The sequence below is a fragment of the Pelobates fuscus genome, chromosome 5 (assembly GCF_036172605.1).
Source record: "Pelobates fuscus isolate aPelFus1 chromosome 5, aPelFus1.pri, whole genome shotgun sequence".
Lineage (NCBI taxonomy): Eukaryota > Metazoa > Chordata > Amphibia > Anura > Pelobatidae > Pelobates > Pelobates fuscus.
In genome coordinates this window covers 149,149,736-149,176,655 of record NC_086321.1, presented here as the reverse complement: position 1 = coordinate 149,176,655, position 26,920 = coordinate 149,149,736, and the positions used below count along the sequence as shown (strand labels likewise).

General features: G+C 37.1%; 1 protein-coding gene across 1 annotated transcript in view; it reads left to right on the top strand.

Annotated features, from left to right (window-relative positions):
• The window catches only part of MAPK1 (mitogen-activated protein kinase 1), a 51,016-nt gene extending 26,213 nt beyond the window's left edge, over positions 1–24,803 (top strand). Inside the window, exons 2-9 of the mRNA XM_063454467.1 lie at positions 8,391–8,573; positions 10,032–10,221; positions 11,331–11,447; positions 12,976–13,090; positions 13,189–13,320; positions 14,633–14,742; positions 19,358–19,485; positions 20,973–24,803. Coding sequence (XP_063310537.1) covers positions 8,391–8,573; positions 10,032–10,221; positions 11,331–11,447; positions 12,976–13,090; positions 13,189–13,320; positions 14,633–14,742; positions 19,358–19,468 — 958 coding nt within the window. The 3' untranslated portion in view covers positions 19,469–19,485; positions 20,973–24,803. The remainder of the gene's footprint in view (positions 1–8,390; positions 8,574–10,031; positions 10,222–11,330; positions 11,448–12,975; positions 13,091–13,188; positions 13,321–14,632; positions 14,743–19,357; positions 19,486–20,972) is intronic.
• The last annotated feature ends 2,117 nt before the right edge of the window (positions 24,804–26,920 follow it).

Below are 26,920 nucleotides of genomic sequence, written 5' to 3'. Positions count from 1 at the left end.
TTTTTGCTAATTGTGCATGTTATCTGTGCACAGCGGCACTTGGAATATATTTTCAATTTTACAAGTCCCTGAACATTTATCACAACACTTAATACACTTGTCGTGGTCTCTCAATTTTGGTATATTCTGATTGTTGAGCATTCATATTTAGTTTTTGGCTATAGTTTTAGTTTGTTTTGTTGTTCAAATCACACAACCTTAGAAATTGCATATACACTGATTACCACAACATTAAAACTACTTGCTTAATATTGTATAGGTACCTCTTATGCTGTTAAAACCGCTCTGATGCATCAGCTCCGCAAGACTTCTGACCATGTCCTGCGGTATCTGGAACCAAGACCAAAAGGGGCATAGAACGCCTGCCGTCCTATTCACTTACCTGCATACCGGTGATTCCACGCCGGCTATCGCGATGGGAGACTTACCTGGCATCTCAGGGAGTCCCCCTGCGTCTGTTCTCTTCTTTAATGCGTGGAAAAGCCATTCCTCCTTGATTATTTTTTTTGTTAAAATTTGGGATTTTATTCTTGGTGTTTTCCCATTCCAAATAAAAATAGAAAGTGAATGTTGAAGCACATCTAACCAAGGTTTAGGAACTTTCAATGGAATCATGTTGAAAATATAAGCCCATTTGGGCATAACATAGGCTTTTATTGTACTGACTCTTCCCCACCAAGAAATTTCTAAGGGACGCCATTCTTTTAGAGTTTTATTTGTGTATTTTATCATTTTTAAAAAGTTGGTCTCTGTGGCGAAACAGACATCGCCACGTGTCCTTGGAGGGGGCTGCTTGCCCGCCTCTTGCCTTTAGACTATGGCCCTTGTTCTTTTTCCCTGCAGAAAGGCTGGTTTGTGCCTTTCTGCGGACTGTTAAAGCCATGCTACCCCAGATAGCTATGCCATGGAGCCCAGCCGTATACTGAAAGACTGTATGAAAGACTTTGGCTCCATGGCGATTGAACTGTATGTATGTGATCTGAGCGCCATCCGGTAATAATGTTTTGCCTCTGTCCTTGGAGATAATTGGATTACTTCTCAATTATCTCCAGGATAGAAGACTCTGTGGAACTGGTTTTGGGCAGAAAAGCCATGCTTCATTTGGTCACAAAGGACTTTGGATGATTTTGACATATGTTTGTATTTGGAGTATGCTGATTTGGAAAATGTAAGTTTTATGTGAATGTGATGCATACTTTCAAAGTTATGAATATTGTGTAAAAAAAACGGTATTCCTCTGCCTGTGATAATGAGATTACCCATTGTGTTCAGTAATCATATCACAGGCAGAGGGGAGGATTTTGTGTGGGAGTGTCTGTGTGTATTGTACGGATTGATTGGTTGTTCTGTAAAACCCTGTGGGCTGTACTATGTTTGTGCATTGGGAATAAAAGAGACTGTATGTGCCAGTACAGTCAGATTCTGCTTAAAGGGACACTCCAGGCACCCAGACCACTTCAGCTCATTGGAGTGGTCTGGGTGCCAACTCCCACTACCCTTAACCCTGCAAGTGTAATTATTGCAGTTTGCTTCACATCTCTTGATGTCCTAATTACATGGTTTCTTCTATGGACTGACTCTTCAGTGTGTAGGAATTGTGAATCGAAATGCTCAAATTATTCTAACTGAAATATTTAAGTACAAGTTGTATAAAATATCAATATATTGAGTCAAATGTAAGTGTAAAATTTAGTTATCTGTGAAAAGCGGAGTAAAATGTTTGGGTTTTATTCTTGCAAAATTGACATGTCAAACTGTATGCCATAGCTCTTTTCCATATTGAAATCAGTTCATCTGTTTCATTGTGCAGCGCTGCAGAATTTATTGGCGATATATAAATAATAAACAAGTATGCAACGTTATTTGGGGTTCTAGTTTTTTGCATATATTTGTAATTGCATTACAAAGGGTTAAATACAGCAGGTGGTGCACCTATAATACACTTTTGACCACAATGTGAATTGTTTTCCTTATTACATTATGCCACTGATAGTGATTGTCACTTTTTACTGTTTAAAGTAACACACAACAAGATTACTTTTGATTAGTGCAACTTTAAGACTTTTGATCAGTAAAGAGATCTTGGTATAAGACAAGTTAATTTATATCCATTGTACAAACTACTGTAGTAATTTGTTCGCTATAATTATTGGGATTGAAATGCTTGGCTTGACGATCAAGTTAATAGCTTAATCTAAAAATAAACTATTCATTGTGGATGTGTAGGATTTTAGCTTTACCACTGCATTTGTAGAGAAAAGTGAAATGATCTTTTAAAAGTAATTATTTTGATACCGAATCCAATCACTGTAGTGGGAGTGAAGAAAGCTCTGATTCTTTACCATTTTTTGTGCATTGCTTTAGTAGTTTTTCTTTACCTGGTTAATTCTCGAGAGGTTGAGGAAGTTGGGAATGGCCCCATAATGTACATGAATCTACACGTTAAACTGAGAAGGTTCTCTTCCATGATTATAACTTTATTTTAAATTATTTAATCTATATGTTGTGCAGTTTGACAACAAAGTTGTAGGAACCAGATCTTTAGAAATGAGTATTATTGGACATCTTCTGGTTCTGACTGTATACAATGATGCTAGTGGCATGGAGGGATTTTTTTGTTTATGATGGTGATTTAAAGTTTACCATTCTTATTGGTGTAACTCTCTGCTTGAAATATCAGAATATTGTTCTGTAGCTGAAGTCATTAGTGGTAGTCATGATGCATGAAGTCTTATGTGAAGTATTTCAATGTGGAACACTGCACATACAGGGATGTTTAATTATGCAGTGTAACTACTTCCGACCGCATCATTAGCAGCCCAGAAGAAGAATTTTGAGCTGCTTTTGAGAGTTCTGTGCACTATATGTCCATCAGCACAAATAGCATGCTGGTGACATATATCCTATAGTGGCATGGACTTCCCTCCATGCAGACGTTAAAGTGAACATGTTATGCAAAAAAATAACTAGAAATCACTCCTATATACATTTAAGACAACCTGTAAAATCTAAATATTAACTTACTTTTTCTCTGTGCAAGCGCTGCTCTGTAGCTGTTGCTCTTCATTTAACACCCACCTTGGCACGCCGAGTCATTGACTGACAGCTGGGAGAAAAAAAATATTTTTAGATAGGTTTTTCTCCTAATCTATAAATTTGTTAGCAAAACTGTTAGCACATTGTGTAGATGAAATGTTATGCTCAATCTAATGAGCATAAATTGTTTGCGGCAGGACTGATCCCCTTTACATAATCACTCAACCTTGCCTTCCTGACATCCCTCCCCTTGCACTGAGGGGAAGTGATGTCATGGAAGGTGGATTTGCAGGTAATTATCACTCTCCACCAATCCAGTGGTGCTTCGTGAGAAGTATTGATTAAAGTTATTTATGAGAAGCACAGAATCCAAATCTTTTCTATGAGATGCATTAGCTGTGTTCACCGCCTTTATGCAGTGTTTGATGTTCCTCGAAAATTAAAGATTTAAAGAAGGAAAGTGGCTCTCTGGTTCACAGACATGAAGCGTGTTATCTGCAAAATGTAAGCATTATTATTTCTTATGAATTGCTGTTTTACATTGTCAGAGAAAGGGGACAGAATCTATGTACCAAAACCACTAGATTAAGCTGTAGTTGGTTTGGTGCTTAGAGTGAACACAGATTTTCAGAAAGAGGTGTAGGCTCCCTTTTTTCTTATCAATACATTTTAAGATTTGCTAAACTGATTTAAATAAGTTTAATAGTAAAAAAAAAAATTCTAAAGTTGATTTTAATAATGTAGGCTTAAAGGAACAGGATAGTGTCAGGAATACAGATGTGTATTGCTGACCCTATAGTGCCTGTGTGACTGTTTAGGGGGATTTTACTCACCTTTTCTCCTCCGCCAAGCTGTTCTCGCTATAGATGGCCCTGGATCCATTGCGGAGATTATCAGTCTTGATAATCTTAGCCAATCCAATGCTTTTCCATAGGAAAAGATTCGGAGGCTATTGTGAATTGGCTGCAAAATGCCAATCGACATCCACTGATAGAGGCATTGAATCAATACATCTCTATGGTATGAATTAAGCGCCTTCAGGCAGAGTGCAGGGACAGGCTATAGAGACCAGAACTATAGTACTGTAGTCTCTTTAAATGTCATCAATACATTACAATAAAAAAATCATTTTATAAATTTATTTTTTATGCATAGGAACCAATCCTGTCTGCAGGATACTGACAAAGGCTTAAATGTCCTACTCGTGTGTTTTTGTTGTCATAGTAACCCTGATCAAGGGCATGTATGCAGACAAATGCTTTACTAGTACAATGTTCTAAGCAGCCCTTACAACAAGGCATAAATATTTTCAAATCCCATATTCTGCCTTTAAGGCAGAATGTATAAAGTTAGAAGAATGTGTCCGGAAGTGGCTTTATTTTCTCAAGAACAGGAAGTATCGAAAAGCGGCATTATCTGGCTGATGTATGCCATAAACATTAGGTGGAAATAACATGCATTTATTGCTTTTATATATTTTGAATTTGGTGGACCATTTTGAAAAGTTGGAAGAAAAACTGCAATCTTTGAATTTTTAAACTAGTAGATTTTTAAAAAAAATTTAAATATGGATATTTTAACGATTTTTTTTTCTTCAATGATTACATTTATCATAGCCTCTTCGTATTTTCTTAAAGATTTCATATAATATTGTACTCTCTTTAGCACATATATTGGCTTCTCTTTTGCAAGTGGGGCAGCTATTCTGTCCAAATTAAACATCTCAAACTGTCCCAAAACACTTTTTTGAGATTTCCACCCCACATGCATGCCAGATTTTATTGGTGTGCGCTAGCTCTCTACGTGGCCATAGGGAAGATGTATAGATAATGCTTGAGACCAGACTTTCTTATATATGTGCATTACAAATGTACACACAGAGCCTAAACATTTTTTTTTTGTCTTTTTGATTTATAAATGACAATTTTCTTTGGATGTCTGCTCCTTGGAAACCTGAATTACAGGTTGTTTTATTTGAAAAATAGAATACCTTCTCAGCAAGTTTGTGTGGCTATAGGCTGGATTGCTTCTCCTATATAAGGGGCATGCATCACTTAAAAAAAAATATATATATATATTTTTTTTATGTTCAATGCCCATAAATTTCGGTGTTGGCAATGTGTGTCCCAACTCGAGGAAATGTTTGAGGGGGGGGTGACAGAGAGAACCTGCTTTTTGGATTTTTACACTGGGGACATTATCTCCAGGGGGACTGAATGAGATTAACCCTTTGAATTGTTTCATTCCGAAAAGATAGGGATGAGCCAATTCTTTCTAATGTTCTCTAAATTGTTTGAATGGTCTCATTACATACCTGTCTTTATACTTTAAGAATTATATGTATCTAGATTACAGTTGATACTGTATTCGTGTAACTTTGTTTTATATAGGACTGTATCTCACCTGGTTATTGAATTCCTTTGTAGGATTTTGCCACCCTAGCTTTAATTGAATATTACTTTTCTTGCATGAGCATTTACTTTTTTTTTTAGATCTTTAGTAGATCAGTACCTTGGGGTGGCATTTCTATCCGATTCCATTCTATCATCCTTGTGTTTTAATTACGTCTGAGTTTGCAGATTATCTGTTCCTCGGCCGCACATCTTTTCTATTTCTTTCTCACTAGTTTGTACCTTATGGGGTTAATTCCTATCTGGGATGATGCTCTCTGAACTCTGACACATCACTGGTGACATCACAGTCTCTTTCGTATAGCTCACTCTCCAATCAGAATCTAATTTTACCGTATTTAAACCACTATTCTTCCCGCCATTCACTGTCTTGATAAAAGTCCTTCAGGGACTGAAACGTCGACTTGATCGTCTTTGAATGTTTGCACGTTTGTGAAATAAATCAAAAATATTTTTCCTAAGAAGCCCCCCTGAGTGCACTCTTTCACTGGTTTGCATTGACGGCTGAGGCAGCACCGAGGCAAGCACAAGACTATATATATATATATATATATATATATATATACACACACACACATACTGTTTTGTGTGGCATACCTCTCCCTTATACCCCTTGTCCACCCACTAATCCAGCCATCTTTGTTTCACGTGAACTAGCACAAACCATGCACGAGAAGCTATGTGCACGCTCATGACTGCTGCAAAGGATGAGTCAGGGAAACAATAACAACCTGATTCTCTACATCTCTGTGCATACAGAAAAGAAAAATAAAGTGTAAGAACTGATTATATATTTAGTGCATACACTGCTCTGCACAGTGAATCACTCTATATACAGACTGGCAGCCACGCTGCTCTGCACTGTGAATTCCTCTATACACAGACTTGCAGCTACGCTGCTCTGCACTGTGAGTCCCTCTATATACAGATTGGCAACCATAGTGTGTCAGTATATAGAGGGATTCACTCTACAGAGCAGTGTGTGTGTGTGTGTGTGTGTGTGTGTGTGTGTATACACACTTTTTTCCTCCCCACAACTCTGTTGGTATGTACTTTACAAGTAACGTCAAGGGGGAAACGGGGGTCCCGATGGTGTCAGCGCTATCTTGTATTACTGTTCACAGGGAGATCAGCCGCCTCTCCCGCATTTGCAGCCGCTGGTAGGCCGCAATTTGTAGCTTGGTTTAGGATGTTTTCCGAGTGTGGAATGCCACCCAGATGAGTCTCGGGATATCACCGATGCTCTGTTATCCCAGGTTATCAATTTTTTGTTCAAGTTATCTTGATTATGTTGCTTCTTTGCTAAACTCTGCTCGGAGCTCTCCATGTGCGACCAGCTTGGTCGACGGTTAGGCCCCGCCCCCCTTGATTTTTATTCTTTATAAACAAGTGACATTTATAAAAAAAAAACACAAGTACTTACCTGACCTAGGATGGACCAGCACAGATGTACTATTGTTATTGCAACCAATAAATGTTTTGCATTGAAAAAATGGGTTATTCAATTAGTGTTGTTACTACATAATTCTAGTGCTTGAGTCTGTGGCAATCCAGTGGGCTGCTTGAATCCTGGTGATTTGGTGGGCAGCGATGTCATCTAGGCAGTTCTTATTGGTAAAAAATTAAGCAGTTATATTTATTTGCTTTTCCTGCAGACATAATGAGATGTCTGACTCAAAGGCAAAGCCTTTGAATGAGACTGTCTCAAAGGGATGCATGTCTCTTTTAACCATGTAAAAGCTTGTCTCTTGAAAATAAACTGTCAGTTAATTCACGAAAACCATAAGTGAATAAAAAGCCGCATTTAATAGTTTGGGCACAAATTTGTCAAATCTTGCATAATCACAGCTTGGTTCTTTTACCATTCGTTTTGCAATTTGGTTTTCAAGTCACTATTTTGAGGTTAAAAGCAGAAAATATAAATTTAAAGCGACACAATATGCATACTACCAAGTAGACCGCATCATTTTTAATGGAGTACAAATTTTATGGTAAGGAGCCACCAAATATTTTAATGTTTTGTTGCTGATTCACAATAGCAGTGTCAAAATAATGTTATTTGCTGTTATTTAGCTATGCTGCAGGAATCCTTATCAAAAGGATTTTTTTCCCCTTTGACTGCGTTGAAATCTTTTTAAAATTCCAGTATAATCAAGATACACATGAGACAAAGCAGGTACTGATTTATCTGATGTAATTTGCAATCTTTGGCAAAAGGTTTCTGTCATCATTCTCCATCAGTCTTTGCTCACAAAATGTCTGATAGTTCAAGGCACCGTATTGCGTGATGGGCTACAGATTCCTGGAAGATCCCATAATCTTGCAGAATCCTTCATAGACCCATTTTTTGTGTGACAAAAAGAAAATTGCCAGGAGCCAAAGAATGGTGAAGCACAGGAGGGGGACTGTTTAGGGTCCCCCTCAACCATCTCCACATTAGCAGGCATGTTACCATATTAAGGTGTCTGCAAAACAATGCAAAGACCCTATAAGTGACAACTGCTTTAAAGTAAATAATGCGTGATGATGTGACACCAGGCAGCTCAGGGTTTGAAAACATGGCCTGCCTGTCTGGCTTTACAAGTAATCTAGAAATGTGATTGTTTCTCTAAGAAGCATGAGTTTAAATATTTTAATCGCTTTTCTTTTATGATTAATACTTTTTTTTTTTGCTGTAGTCAAGCTGTCAAAATGGCATTTTAATTTTGTTTGGAGAGTTTCAGATCACAAGAAAATAAACACTGTTTTTTTTTTTTTTTTGTTTGTTTTTCTTAGTCACTCTATACCCGATTAGTATATATTTAATAAGTGTTGTTAAATGATCAGTGTCCATAGCTCTCAAGCATCCATGCTTTTTTGTAAACACAAATCTTCTCCAATTTTTTTTGTAATGGTATAACCAAATGTAAAATATTTATAATGTAATAATTTACTATTTTTTAGTTCGGCTTACGACAATGTCAACAAAGTACGAGTTGCCATCAAGAAAATCAGCCCATTTGAGCATCAAACATACTGCCAGAGAACACTGAGGGAGATCAAAATCTTGTTGCGTTTTAAGCATGAGAATATTATTGGAATCAATGACATTATCCGGGCTCCAACTATCGAGGCGATGAAAGATGTGTATCCTTTTTAGTTTTTATTAGGTTGTAGAGTTTGAAAATGTTTATCTGCTTTACAACTCATATTGCATTGCTTGACCTATACAAAATACTCTTGATCAGCAATGGTTTTCATGCTAAACCTTTATTCATTTTCTTTTTTTTTTTCTTCTTTTTAAGAACACATTTATGATGAAAATGTAATTGCAATGCAGGAGTCATTTTCGAACAATCTAAAAAAAAAAAAACATGCAAAATCTCCCAGTACCGCTTTAAGCACACATCTCTAGTTTGGAGCAGATTGTGCATTATTTTTCCTGGAGTAAAAAATTTCTGGTTAGAAGCCACAAGTTTACAGCCTTGACCACAATACAAATTGCCTACTGAACAAGTTGAGTGGTTTATGTGCGTATAGCATGTTCAAAACAAATGGCCAGAGGAGGCCAATGGAGTGTATAGCTGGCATTATGCTTGAATCCAAACTTGAGTGTCTAACCATGTAAGTGCAGTACATGACAATATTTTTTGTTTTTAGTTATGAATATTCGTTACAAAAGTTAAACTCCAAAAAAGTATACGTAGAGCTGCATGATATCAAAATGTTACCAATTTGTTTTGTTTGCAATCAAACAACAATTCCAAACACGAAAATATGCAACTAAGTATTTTTAATGGATATTGTAGTCCGCATAGGGTACCTAGCCAATACCATCGCCTTAATGAAACCACTTAAATATGTAAACAAATAGGTCCTTCATAGCACCCAGCTGTTAGTAACAAGCCGCAGTGGTTATGGGGCTTGGAGAGTTCCTTTAATTTGTATAGCTTTATTTTATTCATATTTTTTTTTTGTGTGGCTATAATATAAGAAGCATAAGTTGAAAAAGTGTGACCAATAAATAACAAAAACAGCTCTTCAAAATGCACTTGTATATTTTCAATTATTGGTTTTATTCCGATTAAGTCATTTGACACAAACTTTAACTGTTGATGCCAGTATGCCCAGATGTGAATAAATAAGATGGGTTCTCCAAATAAAGGAAATATATATAAATGTATTTCAGACAAAACTGTACACTCACATGGAAGTCTTTATCTACAATGAGTATTGTACAACACATTTTAAGATGCACCACTCATCGTTCCAGTTCATCTCACATTGAATTAGGGCCGTTTGCAACATTTTGTTATAGGGCATGAACTGGAAAATGAATCTGTCTATCCCATCAGGGAAACAGATTGGTCATAATATCATTAGTAAATATTTCAACGAGATGAAGTGAATAAAATAGATAAGTTTGTCAAATTGCATGGGCACCAGGCAGGCATTCAACCTGGCTGGAAATAAGGAGATTGATGTGTCTATTCAATTTTTATTTTGAATACTTACAATTTGATAAAGATTTCTGTAGAAATTAGCAGGTTCACAAAAAGAATGTGTAGGGTTGATGTTTTGCAACCTTAACTCAAAATCTTTCAGGTACATTGTTCAGGACCTCATGGAGACAGATCTTTACAAGCTTCTTAAGACACAGCACCTTAGCAACGACCACATCTGTTATTTTCTCTACCAGATCCTGAGAGGACTGAAGTACATCCATTCAGCCAATGTTCTGCATCGTGACTTGAAACCTTCAAACTTACTGCTTAACACTACCTGTGATCTCAAGGTATGAAGGCAGGCAGTTTCAAAATTTTTTCCGTGTTGATGCTTTTTCTGAAAGTAAGAAGTCAGATTTTCCATACTTCTTGGTAAAAAGTTTTAGGATAACAAAAATGGAAAGGCTATGTAAATCTTTACTATGAAAGCTTTGCTTTGGGGCTTAAACTGTTAGAAATCAGTTTATTTATGTCCAGAAAGCGCATTGATGAAATTGTTAAATAGGAAATTCAGCTAGTACCTTGCTTCCTGCTTTACACAATGTGTAGGCAAATTCTGTACATTTACGGGAACAGGCTTTGTACAGCGTTGGCAAGTATACACAGCCATTAAGTTAAGCATTGTCGATTTGTTTAGCAAGCAAATTTACTAAAGAGTGGTCTTTTATGTAGCAGGGGTATAATACGACGTAAAAATAGTTTGAGATGAAACAGGTGAAATTTACACACGTTTATTACTAAAGATATATTTCCATGGTGGCCACTTAGGTTACTAGCCCACACCTGTACGGAGAAAATTAAAGTAGTTTTACTTAACGCACTGCTGTCCTGTCATCAAAACCTGTGATCTCAGAAAATCTAACGCTTTACATTGGAACATATTGGGAGGCTAGTGCACATGTGCAGCAGAATGCCACTCTGCGCTGATCATATCTTAATCTTGAGACAAAGTTTTCTGGGTCCCTTTTACCATAGACGCGCTTCTTGTTACAATGGAACGTACGCGGCATCCAAGTAGCGATTTGGAACGGCTGCTCAGTTCATACCAGAAATCATCGGTCACGGACAGCAGATTTAAACTCTTGTTTTATATCTACAGAATTGTTAAATAATGGTCCAGTACTTGTGCGGTTGCTGTAATAAGGTCACCTCCACCGAGTGATTCTTTTTCTTCTCAAAAATGTTATTCACCGCCAACCAGTTTTGAGCCAAAGTCCCGGGAATTTGATTCTGTGAAGAATGCAGAGTTTATTCTGATTTTTTTTTTTTTTTTTTTAAATCCTATAAACATCTTAAATATCCAACTGATGTGCTTGCCAGCTTTGTATTTTAATACACATATCGATTTGTATGTCTACTTCTTTTGAAACCTTCACTCATTTTCTTTGTTTGTAAACAGATTTGTGATTTTGGGCTAGCCCGTGTTGCTGACCCAGATCATGATCACACTGGTTTTCTGACAGAGTATGTTGCCACTCGCTGGTACAGAGCTCCTGAGATCATGTTGAATTCCAAGGTAATGACACTTCCACATCTCGCTGATCTGTAGAAAGGATTGCTTATGATGCTTTTTAGATAAATGAGACTTGGATATATATACAGGACCAGTGTTACTGCACATTATATGACTATCTAGAGCAGTGGTCCCCAAACCAGTCCTCATGGACCACCAATTGTCCAGGATTGATGTATTTCCTTTTTTTATTCAAATGGAGAAATTGACAAAACCTGGACTGTTGATTGTCTGTGGGGACCACAGGATGTTTGTTTTTCAAAGACAATTTAAGAATATTCATTGTACAGAGATTTGCTAAAGTGCTCATATTTCTTCTCTTCATAAATGTATGCATCATGTAAATACCCCACACTAAGTGTAAATCAACACTTCATCCCACTCAGTATTTCGCCATTATGAAAGGGACATCAGCTGAGCTGCTTGGCTGACATACGGCAGGGTCTCTGCTGTCTAATAACCAATAGAGTAAAGCGGAACCTTGAAGGTTAGGAGCAAGACTGTTGGTATGCTGCGTTTTAAATGCAGTGGAGGACTTTGCCAAATGAGCTTATGAGAATGTTAACAGTACCCCTTGTGAGGAATAATATCCTGCTGCAGTAAGAACCGTATTGCTGGAGATTGTACATTGGCAGAGACCGGTATTGATCTGCCTGGTAAAATACTATGCTCCGTAAAAACCAATGAATAAAACAAATTGATCGTTTCCAGAAAAGTACCTTACACTCACTGTGCTCCATTTCATCCTCACCCAGGGAGCAGCATTGCAGTAATGTAAAAGAGCACACATTTTAGATTTACCATCAAGGGGTTTGCTAGAACATTGTTCACTTTTGAAGTGCAAAGAGTTAAAGCTTGTATGAATATTTCTAAAATCAATCCAAAATTACTCAAGGTACCTGTAAAACTATGCGCATGTCTTACACAAATTATTTCACTCGGTTTTTGTATGTCTATATGTGAAGGTGTATAATATCCGTTAACCAAATAAACATATAGTGGGAAAAAGTGCAGCATTTGCATCCTTGATAGGATTATTGAAGCTAAATGCAAACTGTATTCCTCCACGTTTGCCTGAGGTCTGTGTCAACATCTTAATCTGATGTAATCAGCAGACACATGTAAAAGTTTTTATTACAGATTACATTTGAGGACCTACATGGAGTCCTTAGCATCAATAGTCTAGCACTGAATGCTTGACTAGCTAGAGAGTTTATTGATAAATGTAGCCTGTTAAATCTGTGTAGACTAAAATTAGATGACATATAAATAAAAGCCTACAAAGAGGTTGAGTTTTTTTTATTTTAATTTTTATACTAGTGATGGTGCCATGGATGTGCCAGGGTTGCAGATCGCTAGAACGTATATTGGCAAAACAGTCAATGATTTGTATTCTGAACATTAGACTGACTAGGCAAATTAGAAACATTGTTATATTAATTCATTGGCTCTAACTTTTTTTTGCTGAGTGCTTGTTCTATCCATTTCCTCTGCAATGTATGTTTGTTGCTAATATATTCCTGTTTTTCAGGGTTACACCAAGTCAATTGATATTTGGTCTGTTGGCTGCATTCTGGCTGAGATGCTTTCCAACCGACCCATATTCCCTGGGAAACATTATCTTGATCAGCTCAATCATATTCTTGGTAAGGCCAACAAAGGGCAAAGATTATAGAAATGTGTATATAGTGTTGGTATATTGTTGGAGGACGACACATCTTTTTATTTGTATCTACTCTTTTAGGCATTCTTGGATCTCCCTCACAAGAGGACCTCAATTGTATAATCAATTTGAAAGCTAGAAACTATTTGCTTTCTCTACCGCACAAAAATAAGGTGCCATGGAATAGACTGTTTCCTAATGCAGATCCCAAAGGTAATAACGCTTTTGTCACATTTTAATGAGTACTTTACTTCCCACATAAATTCATATTGTTTCCAGATGAAATAGTGCTATGGAAATAGTTGATAATTTAGCAACCATGACTGTGTGTTTATAGTTTGTGCCTTTTTGATACTGCAACCATGTAGTTCTTCAAAGAATGACACCTCAAACATGTCACTATGTTCAAAACACTGAAATTGAAGTGGTCCAGGACAGGAGCGGTTATTATTACCCCATAATATCATAGCTGTACATGCAATACATTTAACTATTCACATGCATGGGTTAAGGTTCTGTGTCTGTCGCAACGTGTGATACAGAGAGTGGGCTTTGAGGCAGGTTTTATTAGTGTGAATAAATGTTGTAAAGTTACATGTGGGAGATTTGAGCTACTGGTTGTTAAAATGATTGTATTTCTTTGCATTCGTGTATTGAGATAGAAACTTTGACTTGATTAAAACCAAATCTGACTAGATAATAAGAAATCCAAGTAAACTTGGTTTGCTCAGATGTTAATATAGTAGTCACTCAAAGTATTTCACTTCTAGTACCTGGGCAAAGAATAGCTATATAATGGCAGTTTCTTTGCTACACGTGGGGCTTCATTGTTGCAGAGTCAATAATATAATTGGGAGCTAATGGAATTTACTTTTTAGCTCAACTTCTCCTAAGAGAAAATCTTCTGAGATCCATGGAAAAGGCATTTTTTTTATTATCGTGGCATTCTGGTTACATACATTTGAGACCGTTTTAATGCTGTCTAGTGGAATCCTTTGAGGTATAAATTGTTGCACTGGAAGCTTTTGCACAAAATTCAACACTAGTGTACCTGACAGTATTGTTCATGGCAGTATGTCAAAATATCTGACTTCTTGAGTTGAATGCAGAACCTGAAAATGAAGCAAGTTCTGCAGATAGTTTTGTGTTTTCTTTTATATGCAATTAAGTTGACCAGGTGCCTGGGGTTTCATTCGATTTTGGGTCTCTTGTTTTGTCAAGTAGAGATTCAACCCTACTGTGCCTTGAACTTTCCAGTCATGAATGTATATGTTGTTTTGTGTTGCTAATAATGTACATGACCTTATCTTACATCTAAATGTAACATGGATAAAATATCGTACCAAACATGTGCTGTCACTTGTTTGGGAACCACTAGAGTTAGGTATGCCACATTGCCTTATATTCCCTGCATGAAATTTTAAGGCAGTGTTGAAATGCCCAAACAGTGGCCATACCAAAATACCATAGGATATTGAATGAGGCTTGCAACATGTAAGCAGCACTTTGTTGTTTTCTTTTCTAGCCTTGGATTTGTTGGATAAAATGTTGACCTTCAATCCCCACAAAAGAATTGAAGTAGAAGCTGCTTTGGCTCACCCTTATCTGGAGCAGTATTATGACCCAAGTGATGAGGTAACTTCATTATATTCAAGTTGGATTTTTGTTTATGCAGGAATCAACTATTTTCTCTCTCAAGCTGCAAATGAGAATTTTAGATAATAAATACACCATTGTACACAATATTATAACATTTTATGCATTCATCCTACCTAAGTAAAGAAGATACAGAAAAAGAAAGGCGCAACACCAAGGTGGAGGGGATGCCCCACAACCTTAGTGAAAATAAACTCCATGTAACTGTCATCATTCTGATAAGGACCATCAAGCCGAAGGCCTCAGGTCTTTGGTAGGACCGGTTTGAATCACGGACCTTGGTAGTTAGGTCATCCATCAAATGTGCTTCTCTATTTTACGAAGAACCAAGCGCCAAGGCCAGGTTATCAACGTTTTTTTAGACCTTTGTTTATACAAATCCTGTCCTTCCCTTTTCATATATTCCATCGGTTTTCCCTTTCACTATCCAGGCAATTTTTGTTTTATTTTTTTCTCCCTGTGCCTCATCTATAGATTTTGTTTATTACCCCAGTGTTTTATTTCATTCTACCCCAAGTCCACCTTACTGACCGCTAAATCCCACGATCCTCACACTCCTGATTTGGGGAATGCTTCAGAGCTCCATGACATGACACCCTATCACTAAGATTTACACCAATTGGTTTCGGTCTTCTCCTTCACCTGGAAGATGTTGATGTCATTTTCTGTTGGCCACATTACCTTTTCACCATAAACTAGTTGCTGAATTAACGGTGTGGATGGTTTTGCTGGAATTCAGATATTTACAAACTGTTAAAGCTCACTTGTGTGAATTTAGGTAGGATTTAACATTATCTGTAAAAAGGTCAAATTGGCAAAGGGTATTGCATAATTTTGTTAATACAATCTCATATTTTTTTTTAATAGGCTTTAGAAATAAAACACAAACATGTCAGTCCTCTTATCCGACTCGCCCTTTCCCTCCACCTCCCCCTCCCAACACCAGGTCAACAGTCTCTCCAAACACTTTGCTAGTTTCAATTTAAAGGCATACTTAAAGTGAGCATCTTGCATTGCAATTACTATTGACTTGAGGAAATACTATCTTTGATTATTTCATTAATTCTTTTAATGTGTAGTTGCACCTTGACCATTGGAAATTTGAGCAGGGACCTGGTCATCCTTGTTTCTGTTCATTGTTTTTCTGCCTTGCATCCCTGCTGTAAAGCACAATAGAATGTTTTGCATCCCTGCTGTAATGCATTCTGCCTTGCATCCCTGCTGTAAAGCACAATAGAATGTTTTGCATCCCTGCTGTAATGCATTCTGCCTTGCATCCCTGCTGTAAAGCACAATAGAATGTTTATTTTTTTTCATTATTTTTTTTTTTTTTTTACCTTGCAGGGTCAGGAACACAAACCTATATTTCTGACCCTATAGTGTTAAAACCACCATCTAGTCTCCCCGACCCCCTCTTGCCTCCCTAAATATAGTAAAATCTTTACAGCAAGCTGTCTGCTGATATAATCAGAAGTGTTCTGAGCCAATCACAATGCTTCTTCATAGGATTGGCTTAGACTGGGAAGGCGGCAAAGCCAACACAAGTCAAACACAGCCCTGGCCAATCAGCATCTCCTCATAGAGATGAATTAAATCAATGAATCTCTGAGGAAAGTTCAGTGTCTGCATGCAGAGGGAGGAGATATTGAATGTTGTGATTCAAACTAGGCAAGACTGAGATAGGAAGCAGCTCTAGCAGCCATCTGAGGAGTGGCCAGTGAAGTTATCACTAGGTTGTAGTGTAAACACTGCATTTTCTCTGAAAAGACAGTGTTTACAGCAAAAAGCCTGAAGTGAATGATTCTACTCACCAGAACCAATGCAATAAGCTGTAGTTGTTCTGGTGACTATAGTGTCCCTTTAAGGTGTCTTGCAATTAAAAATGTGGATTTAAGGGAGATGTGGAAAATTTAGTTTATTTAAAGGGATACAATAGGCAGTATAACCATTTCATCTGTTTAAACTGGTTATAGTGCCTGAAGCCTCTTGTCGCTGTCCCTTTTTTCTGAGCATTTTGACATTAAAATGAGGCTGGCCTCCCACAACCCGTCCCCCACTTGTGCTGCCTTTTAGTCATACCAATTCATACAGTAGTGTGAAAAAAGCAGTCAGTAGACTCCCACCACAGCCCATTGCTACTCAGGCTAATGCTTCCTCGTTAGTCTGAGCGGCAGACGTAAGGGACTGCTGGGGATTCTCATTTACTGTAAAAGAGAAAAATATATATAATTGCGTAACAATTAATGGAGCAACTGTGCCAAGGGTTCTAGACATTGTAGCCACTTTAATCAAATTAAAGTATTAGTGCTGATAGCGTCCCTTTAATGTTTACCTGAATGCACAGGCTTTTTGTTCACATTTGCCAGAGGTGTAAAGGCGTATTCACTAAACCTGTTGTTGTGTTGCTTTAATGAACACGCCAAATACCTAAAGCCCTTGCTGAAATACTTCGTGTCCTCTTTGTAAAATGAAAAAGAAATAAAGCTCAAGTTTCTATAGAAATTGGCACTTTTATAAATAACCTTGATACAACCCCCTAGCTCTTAGACAACCCATCCTTTTACTTGGTTGGTTCAGTGAAGCTAAACTTTAAAGGCATTTTGTGGGTGGAGGGTAGGAACAAGGAAGGTCTTAGATTCTAAGGCAAGAGAAAGGGGGTAACCCTAGATAGAGAATAACAAATAGAGAAGTGCTTGCCTACCAGTATAATTTAAGCTTAAAACATAACGTTTAATATATTGATTAAAAATATTGCTATTAGTGAATCAAAAGGCAAACCAAAAGAGAATTTGATTAATAAAAATATCAATAATATAAAGGTATAAAGAGAAAACTATACCAGATTATCCAAAAACATAAGATGATTTGTAAGATACAGTTGTTGCAATTTTCCTTGAAGGGAACAGTTTGAATCACTATTCTAAGGTTCTTAATTCTAACGGAAAAAACTCAGCCAAAGTTGTTACTAGTACCAGCAAAAAAAGTAAAATCACGGAGTACATACCGGTAACTTAAATCCCTAAATGCTGCTGTAAACTTCTAAGCTGTGCCTTCGAGGGCACCTATTCTACGTCAAAAAGCTATCTACTAATCTGAAGTATGCACTTAGGAAGGAATAAGTTATGAACGTGCCCAGCCTATACAACTCTGGTAAAACATCATGTCCAAGGTCTAATTTCTAAACAGAAAATCTTTAAAGGACCACTATAGGCACCTAGACCACTTCAGCTTAATGAAGTGGTCTGGGTGCCAGCCAGGTCACGCTAGGTTTAAGCCTCATTGACAGCCGCTAGAGGGCTTCCGCGCTTCTCACTGTGATTTTCAGTGAGAAGACGTCAGCCTCCATAGGAAAGCATTGTGAATGCTTTCCTAAGGACTGGCTGAATGCATGCGCGGCTCCTGCCGCGCATGCGTATTCAGCCGGGGAGGAGGAGGAGAGTCCCCCGCCCGGCGCTGGAGAAAGAGGTAAGTTTAACCCCTTCCTCCCCCCCTCCCTCCCCCCCCCAGAGCTTGGCGGGAGGGGGGCCCTGAGGGTGGGGGCTTTTTTTCTTTTTATAAACACCTATCATGTTTTTTGATCTGGTATAGTTTTCTCTTTATACCTTTTGCTTTATATTATTGATATTTTCCAATTTTCTTTTGGTTTACCTTTTGATTCACTAATAGCAATATTTTTATTCAATATATTAAATGTTATGTTTTAGCTAAAATGATACTAGTAGGCTTCTCTATTTGTGAAATTTTAACCCCTTAAAGACCAAACATTTGGAATAAAAGGGAATCATGACATGTCACACGTCATGTGTCCTTAAGGGGTTAAAGGCAGACAATTGCACAGAGTACCTGCCTTGGAAAGACTTGAGTTGCATTGGGAAGTCTGTGATTTTACAGTGTCAAAATGTTGGTGGGATTATAATGGGAGGGCTTGCAAAAGTTTCTGACAAGAAAACTGCAGCTTTTGCAAGCTGTTTTTAGATAATTAAATGCATGCTTGTTTTCATTTGGGGTATATGCATTACACATGTTTTGTTTGTAATAATTTAATTGTATTTGTTGGAGTGGGGTCTCCATTTACATGTTATAAACAACTTGCATGTGCCAGTGAGAGAACTTTTCATTTTAGTTAAGTGCTTGGCTTTTACAGATGGGTAACTTCTTGGTTCAATTTCTTAAAAAGGAAAAAAAATGTCCAGTGCATAAGATGTATAAAGCAACATAGGCAAAGTTGACATTCATGTCGCTCACACACTGCATCCTGTGATGATTTTTATTTTTTAATTGGGTTGGATCTCATGGGGGTATTTGTAGCATGTAGACCTCCACAAACATTTTGTTTTTAATTTTAATAAGTATGTAGTATAAGTTGACTTTTTTTTTTCTACCCACTAAAACTTTTTAGGAGTTCCAAGTTTAACTGCTCACATTTGATTGTGGTTGAGCAACTCCATAATCGTGAAACGAATACTGAATGTAGCATTTTGTAGGATTTTAATGTCACACTCGTGTCCAGAAACAAATGCAATGTATATTTTTTAAAGATCATGTATAAGTGAACATGTCATGCTAAATATATACCCTGTGTTCTCTTTAATAGCCTGTAGCTGAAGCACCATTTAAATTTGAAATGGAGTTGGATGATTTGCCCAAGGAGACGCTGAAAGAGCTTATTTTTGAAGAAACTGCTAGATTCCAGCCAGGATACTGACCATAATCTGAGCACAGGTATTGCAGTACCTAGGAATGTCGATTTTTATATTCTCCAACCCAGGACAGGCAGTTCTGCGCACCGTGCAGAAAGTAGTTTTGTTTTTTAAATTCTTTTAGACTTGCTGCGGGGGAATTGGTGCTGGGCAGGGATTGTATTTTTGGCAGGTACAGAGCCGGGCTGACAAACTCAGAAACGCCATACCGGGATGCTGCAGCTCACGGATAGCTCACAGGGAGGTGTGATAAGCGGCAGCAGCCAACTACTTATGATGCACAGGATTTATGGATGCTGGGATTCAGAGTGCTGTCATATCCCAGAGGCTGACATGCTGTTAATGGGTAGATAAAATATGGGCCAAGCTGCACATCCATTACTGAACATCCAGGCAGCTGCTATGTGTGAGAATGTGTAATTTGTGTGTGTGGATCAGTGAGTGCATGTGTGTTGGGGGATTTGTCAGTATGTTTGTGTATTGTGTACCACCCTAACAACTAAATACAGCCAGCGCACACATCAAACACACAGCCAGCGCACACACTACACTTGTACCAGTCAGTCAGTTCTCATTGCATTCAGATGACACAGCGAGCACACCACACACGAAAAGGGGGGAGACTATGGGAGGACAGAATCAAACCCTGAGATACCTCTAATTATTCAGAATCAGGTTGGTGGTGTTTATGCTTTATTGCACCGCTCTATATTTGTGTAAAGACATTCTGATGCTCGTGCCTTTTTCCCTCCTGTCTTTTACCTTAAATGTTCATACACCCTACTTTTTTTGAAATTCAATTAAAAAAAAAAAGTGGTCAAATGGCAAACTACTGTGATCAGCCTACCATTACCATATAAATTAATTATTTTCTGATGGCATACAACAAAATATTGCAGCCTCTTCACTCTACATTGCTGTTTATGTATCATATTTATTTCCGTATGAAATGTTTTTTTTCCCCTGCATAATTCTGTTGTACAATCCAAAACTTCCAAATTCTCCGTTTTCAGATTTTCCCGGGAGGCTTTGTGAAGTTAAAGTAAAATGCATGTTGCATGTTTCTCGCCAACTTTTTAGCTCTGTTAGTTGGCATGACTAGGGAGAGCTAGAAGTGTGAAATTCAGTGACAGTATGAATGTGTGGGCAGATTCCTCATGCCCTTTTTTGGCACGTTTACTTACTTGGCCCTTCTTTATGCATATATAGCTGTGAAAACTGGGCTTGTATAGTTCGGCTAGAGGGAAAACACGAAGGGAAATTGTTAATTTATAACAATAACATAACTTTAGAAAGTAGTTTTTACAGTAAAATGTATTTCTGTAGAAATAAATGAATTGGGTTTCCAAATCTGTTTAAAAAGCACTTTGCAGATATGTTCTATAAGGAAGGACTGTATGTAAATGTGCTAGTTCAGGCTTTAAACACAAATGATGTTTTAAACTTTTTGAAAGGAGTTTCAAATGAACAAGCATTGTTTTGATTGTGGTGGTTTTGTTTTTGTTGAAGGTAAAGGCTGTGAAGGACTTCGCACTCTCAGACATCTGTGTTCTTGCCAGTTCTTCCTCGTTGGCCATGTCCTGTGACCCATCTCAGCTTGTCCAGTCTAACTCCTTTGAGCCATTAAGGAGAGGCGGTTCCTGGTAGTTGTGGCTTTTTTATGCTTCTGATGAATTCTTTTGGTCTGGAGAATTGTTCTTGACACTCCTTTCGTAAAGCCCTGTTGCAGCGTTGTGCAGCAAGTACACACCTGATGAGACCTTCATTAACCGCTTGTACATTTATAATATACTTTTTTTTTTTAAGATGCAGTTGTTTCTTTCTCTTTATCTGGACAAAGTGTCCTGACTTTCATGGGCTTTACATATTGTGTTTTAAACCACATGTTTCTGATGAGTGTGGTAACTGGCATTGTAATTTTTTTTTTTTTTAAACTTATTATTTGGGAGAGTAATTTCTCTGGGCACTTTAAATCAATGAAAAAGCCCTATTTACTTGCACATATCTTTTTAAACAGTTGCAGTGGGATGCTTTTGAAATTCTGATGGAGATCATGAAATTACGGTTACCGATTTTCTCTAACACTTAGCAGAGCTTTTCAAGCCATGTCTAACAACCTGTGTGGTTAAGGGACCCTGTAGGATAAGTTATATTCCCCCTGTAGACAAGTCTGTATGTACGTGTATGCAAAAGTCAAACTATCGATGAAAAATTTAGCATTTACACAGAAATATCTTGGGGGCGTTCGTCTGTGCTATACACCAACCTATTTAGGTCTGAGTGTTCCATGCATGGAAACTGAAATTTTATAGGGCAGAGGAATATACAGCAGGTGAAACCAAAACGTTTTAACTAACTTTGGGCATAATAATGAGACTGAATATTTTCACTTCTGGGCTACCATGCAGCTTATTTTTAGAACTATATCATGTTCTTTTCAATCAGTGGAACATCCATATTATACACAAACACATGGAAATAGAGCGACACTGTTGTGTATTTCTCTGGACTGTAGGGAAAGTTTTAGATTATATTTCACATACTTCATTTTTTAAGAATCTATTTCTTTGAAACCCACAGTGCTGTAAAGTTTTTTGTTTTTTTTTGTTTTTGTTTTTTGAGATTTAAATCCCATTCCTCATGTTAGAGCAAGCATCCAAGCTAGCACTAAACACTTATTTTACCCTGTAAACCTTTCTTTACAAAGTATTTGTTCCTGGAGTTGTATAATGTGGAGCTTATTAGATGTCATGTCTCTGTGGAGTGCCTCTCTACCTTTTCCTCATTGCCCTCTTTGGTGGAAGATATGCCTTGTTTAAAATTGCCGTGCCCTCGCATGACTGTTAAGCTTTTCTGTGCAATGATAATTGTCTTAAGTGCCACATGCCTATGATTGATGATACAAGAAGATTTGTTACCTCTAAATTGTTCATATGAAATGTTATCCCATAATCTACGTGAGGATGAAACAGCTCTATTTTAAACCTTTCTTTTTTCCTTTCTCCCCGAACCCCATGTCTGCTTTCCTTTTATTGTGGCAGAACTATGTCTAAACTGCCTAGGAACATGAACAAAAAATGCACTTGTAATTGATAAAAATAAATTGAAAAATTCTCTTCATTAACTTAATATATTTTTATTTTTTGACGCAGCATAGATATGGACACTTATGTGACTAATTTCTTAATATAACGAGCGAAACATAGGTAACCTTGTGAGTAGGTTTACCACATGATCATGTACACTGAACAAGTTACCATACTAACTACCTTTTAGTGTCCTTAATATTTGTATTTACTAAAGAGCTGTCCACTGTGGCTTTTTGCATACTTGCATGTCAAAAGATTTTCTTTCTGTAATGTGCTGGTCTGCTTTATTATTGACTGGTTGAACACAACCCAACGCATGAGAGCTGCTGTTCAGCTTGGGTATCTGCAAACTAGGTATGTAAAGCCAGCATTCCTTTTCTTTTTATTAAGACTTTAATCTTTTGAGGAAATACAAACTGTGCTATAATGCCAAGGGATGTATAAATTCCACTTTTCAATCCCAATATTAAGTATACCCAGCCACTACATAGTCCTGACCTCATTCCCCATAGTGTTTTTCTTTTCAGCTTATAATGTACTTCTGAAAAGTTCAGACTGCTCAATCCAGAAATCTATAGATATCCCATAATTTCACACTACGCATAATTCCAGAGAATGAACAAAAAATGCAGGCTTGTTGCTTTTCTCCAAGCCTAATGCTATTTGTTTCATTCATTTTTTTCGCAACTTTATAACAAAAACTATTTAAAATCCTTTCTATAACTGTGCGTTTGGTATTTGCCATTTTTATAATTGTTAACAATAGGATCCATTGCTGTCTCGTACTCCTTTTGGCTTGATGGTTATGCATTACAACTGATTTAATGGAGAAGAACAGCAGAATATTAGGTACTTAGAGAAACTAACTTTAGGACCCTGGTGATAACATTGGGCCCATGTGCAGTTCCATAAACTTGGATAATTGGGGGTTGAGGGGTTTCTTTTTAAATATTCAAATTATTTCACCTGGCATACCTTAAATGGCAAAATAAAACAAAATGAACATCTATGCACTAACATATTCCATTATTTTCCTCTGAATTCTCTTAATCATCTTGATCACATTGTCACATGACTATCAGGGAAAGCAGAAGCCATATTTAAACTCTGAAAGAAATTTTCTTTCATTCCTTGAACAATGTCATCTGAAAATTCTTGATTTGTAGTTCACGAGGTTAGGATTTTACTGGTTTAATTACAAACCCACTATCAAGCAGAAGCAGGGTTTATTACTCTAGTTTCTGTATTGCATGCTCAATGGCCTGTGATGGCAGCCATCACTATAGAACTGGACTTTTCTTATCTGAGAGAATTCTAAGTGTTTCATTTTGACAGTAGGATACATGCGATACATAGACTTTCACTTTTCTGTTTAAATTGGAGCAGGAAAAATGCATCTTTCATTCCAATCAAAGTATTGCAGCATTCATGTAATAAGTTTTCCAGGAGCATTTAAACAGCAAAAATTGCCTTTTTTTTTTTTTTTTTTAATTATTATAAATTACACTTACACGCACCTCAAAAGTTGTTTACCATCTACTGTATTTTGCTTCGTCATTTCAGTTCTGCTCCATTCCTGAAGTCTCATTTTTAACCAGTTTAATACTGTTTTGGTTGTATGTTACAAAGAGGAATATTTGCCATAGTTCGGATCAGAAATGGCGGATGCAGAAACTAACGCTAAAATTCTAAAGCTGCAAATGTTTTTGGAAATGCAACCAGTTGTCAAATCTTTCCAGTCATCGCCTTTTTGTGTTCATATAAATGCACTCTTAACAGATTACTTAAAGAGCTTTGTACTTGCTTTGTACTGTCGGTGCCTTTTTAGTCTTGTATTCAAAATGTGTGTAGCTAATTAAGTAGGATGTAAAGATAAACTCTTCACGGTTCCATGGGACTATAATTCATTACCCTTAACTGAAGGGTTAAAGATCCAGATCCATATAGCCGTGAATAAATTAAACAAAAAAAGATATTAAAATATTTTATAACAAATTGTATGTTCCTTTAAAGTGTATTGTAACAGCTAATCATGTATTTTATTGTGAGGTATGTAACCTGGTTAATCAAGTTAAGATAAAACTGTAAGAGATTTATCATTTTTTTTTTTTTTTTATGTTCTATTGATGTATTTAACTTTTTCCTCAATCGGTTGAATGTTCTATATTTCTGGCTTAAACTTGTAAAAAAAGAAAACCCAACATAAATCTTGTAAGACAAAACAAAATGCAGATTAAATCATTAAATTGTATACCTGTATTACCAAAATGTTATTACTCAATGTAAGGAATTCATTTCAAGAAAAGAAATTAAAAAGTATGGCTACCTACACCAAAACACAAGTCTGGATTATAAGGGGGTAAAGTGGCTAAAAAAAATATCTTGGAGTCAACTGTTATTTTAGAAGGAAAACGAGACTGTACACACACTGACATCAATTTTGTGTGAAATTTATTTCGACCCACCTGGTTTAATATTGAACTATATAGTTTGGCTATTTTGACTTTAAACTTACATTAACTTCTCTGGAATTCTCTTTAGTGAATAACCTCAATAACTATACGTTGGGTTATTACTTACAGTTGTAATGCTATTTAATATAGTTCATGTCACATTGCTTTTTCAAACACACAATAGGGGCCACCTGTGTAGCGAAGAGTGCACAGCTATGCTCAGATACTGCTTTTACTGTTAACTGAAGCAAAATTGAAAACTATCCAGAACATGCATTAAAAGGAAAATAAAATCACCCATTACTAATTATATTATAGTTTCATAGCTTTCCAGCTGGAAAACCTCAATGATCCTACCATAGGGGAATGGAATACCACAACAGAGAAGCTAATATTCAATGCTGGTTTTAGATTTATGAAAATGGGCATTATATTAGGAAATACATTATATATTAAGTGTTTTCTGGCTGGAGTAATCCTTGCTGGCCTATGCTGTCATTGGTTGCCTTTTGCCAGCATGCTATGTGTGCGAACAGACACCCAATATGCACAGAATTAAAATTATTCATCCCAGAATGACAATTTGACACAGTTGTTTTAACATTGGAATGTTTCAAACTTAAACTCTGCGCATACAGACTTAAAGCTCCATTGCAGTATTCAAAACACTGAAGTTATGGTGCTTGCAATAACACCTTAAAGGACCACTATAGTGCCAGGAAAACATACTAGTTTTCTTGGCACTATATGGTCTCTGGGCCCCCCTCCCGCTGTGCTTTTGGAGGTGGAAGGGGTTAAATCTTACCTGTTTTCCACCACCGGGCTGCCTCGGCGCGGGGAACTCTCCTCCTCATTTTCACAGTCATCTGCTGCATGTGCGGCAAGAGCCACGCGTGCATTCAGCCAGTCCATAGGGACGCTGGCATCTTCTCACTGTGAAAATCACAGTGAGAAGCATGGAAGGGCCTCTAGCGGCTGTCAATGAGACAGCCACTAGAGGCTGGATTAACCCATAGGTAAACATAGCAGTTTCTCTGAAACTGCTATGTTTACAGCAAAAAGGGTTAAACCTAGATCGACCTGGCACCCAGACCACTTCATTAAGCTGAAGTGGTCTGGGTGCCTAGAGTGGTCCTTTAACCCCCTTAAGGACACATGACATGTGTGACATGTCATGATTCCCTTTTATTCCAGAAGTTTGGTCCTTAAGGGGTTAAGGACCAAACTTCTCGAATAAAAGGGAATCCTGACATGTCACACATGTCGTGTCCTTAAGGGGTTAATGGTGGTGATCCTTATTTTCTTATCAAAGTGTAGTAAGATGTTTAATCAACAAATGAATAACCAAGGTCAGATGTTGAACATAGTCTTCAATTGAGGTTTGCTAAAGTTTACAAGTCTTGAGAGGTAATTTAACAAATATTAAATGTCCATATGAAAGGTTTTTAATGTTTTTTCAACAAGGAGGATTTTTTGGTACTCTTAAGTGTTAACTGAAGCAAAATTGAATAGATAGTATAAATGTAAAAAAGAAATTCAATCTGCAGCGTCGTAGTATAAATGTATAAACAAATGAATCTGCACCTTCACAAATGTGTCAGTTTGGAGATAAATCACAAGATATATAAAAAAAAAAATATTCTTCAAATGGCATCCTGTTTTGTGATTGTCAGTTCGCATTATTCATTTCTATTTTACTTTGATATAAATCATGAAGCAATTAATCTATTAAGAAAAGCTCTTAATCCTGCGATTGTTTCAAGTTATGGTTAAAGGGACACTCCAGACCCTAAAGCGCATTAGTTTGTTGAAATGGTTTGTGTGGTGTTTGTTGAGATCTGCAACTTTTGCAGGCTATTTTTAAATATGCCCCCAATGACAAACATGCATAACGAATTGCATGCATGTTTTCATT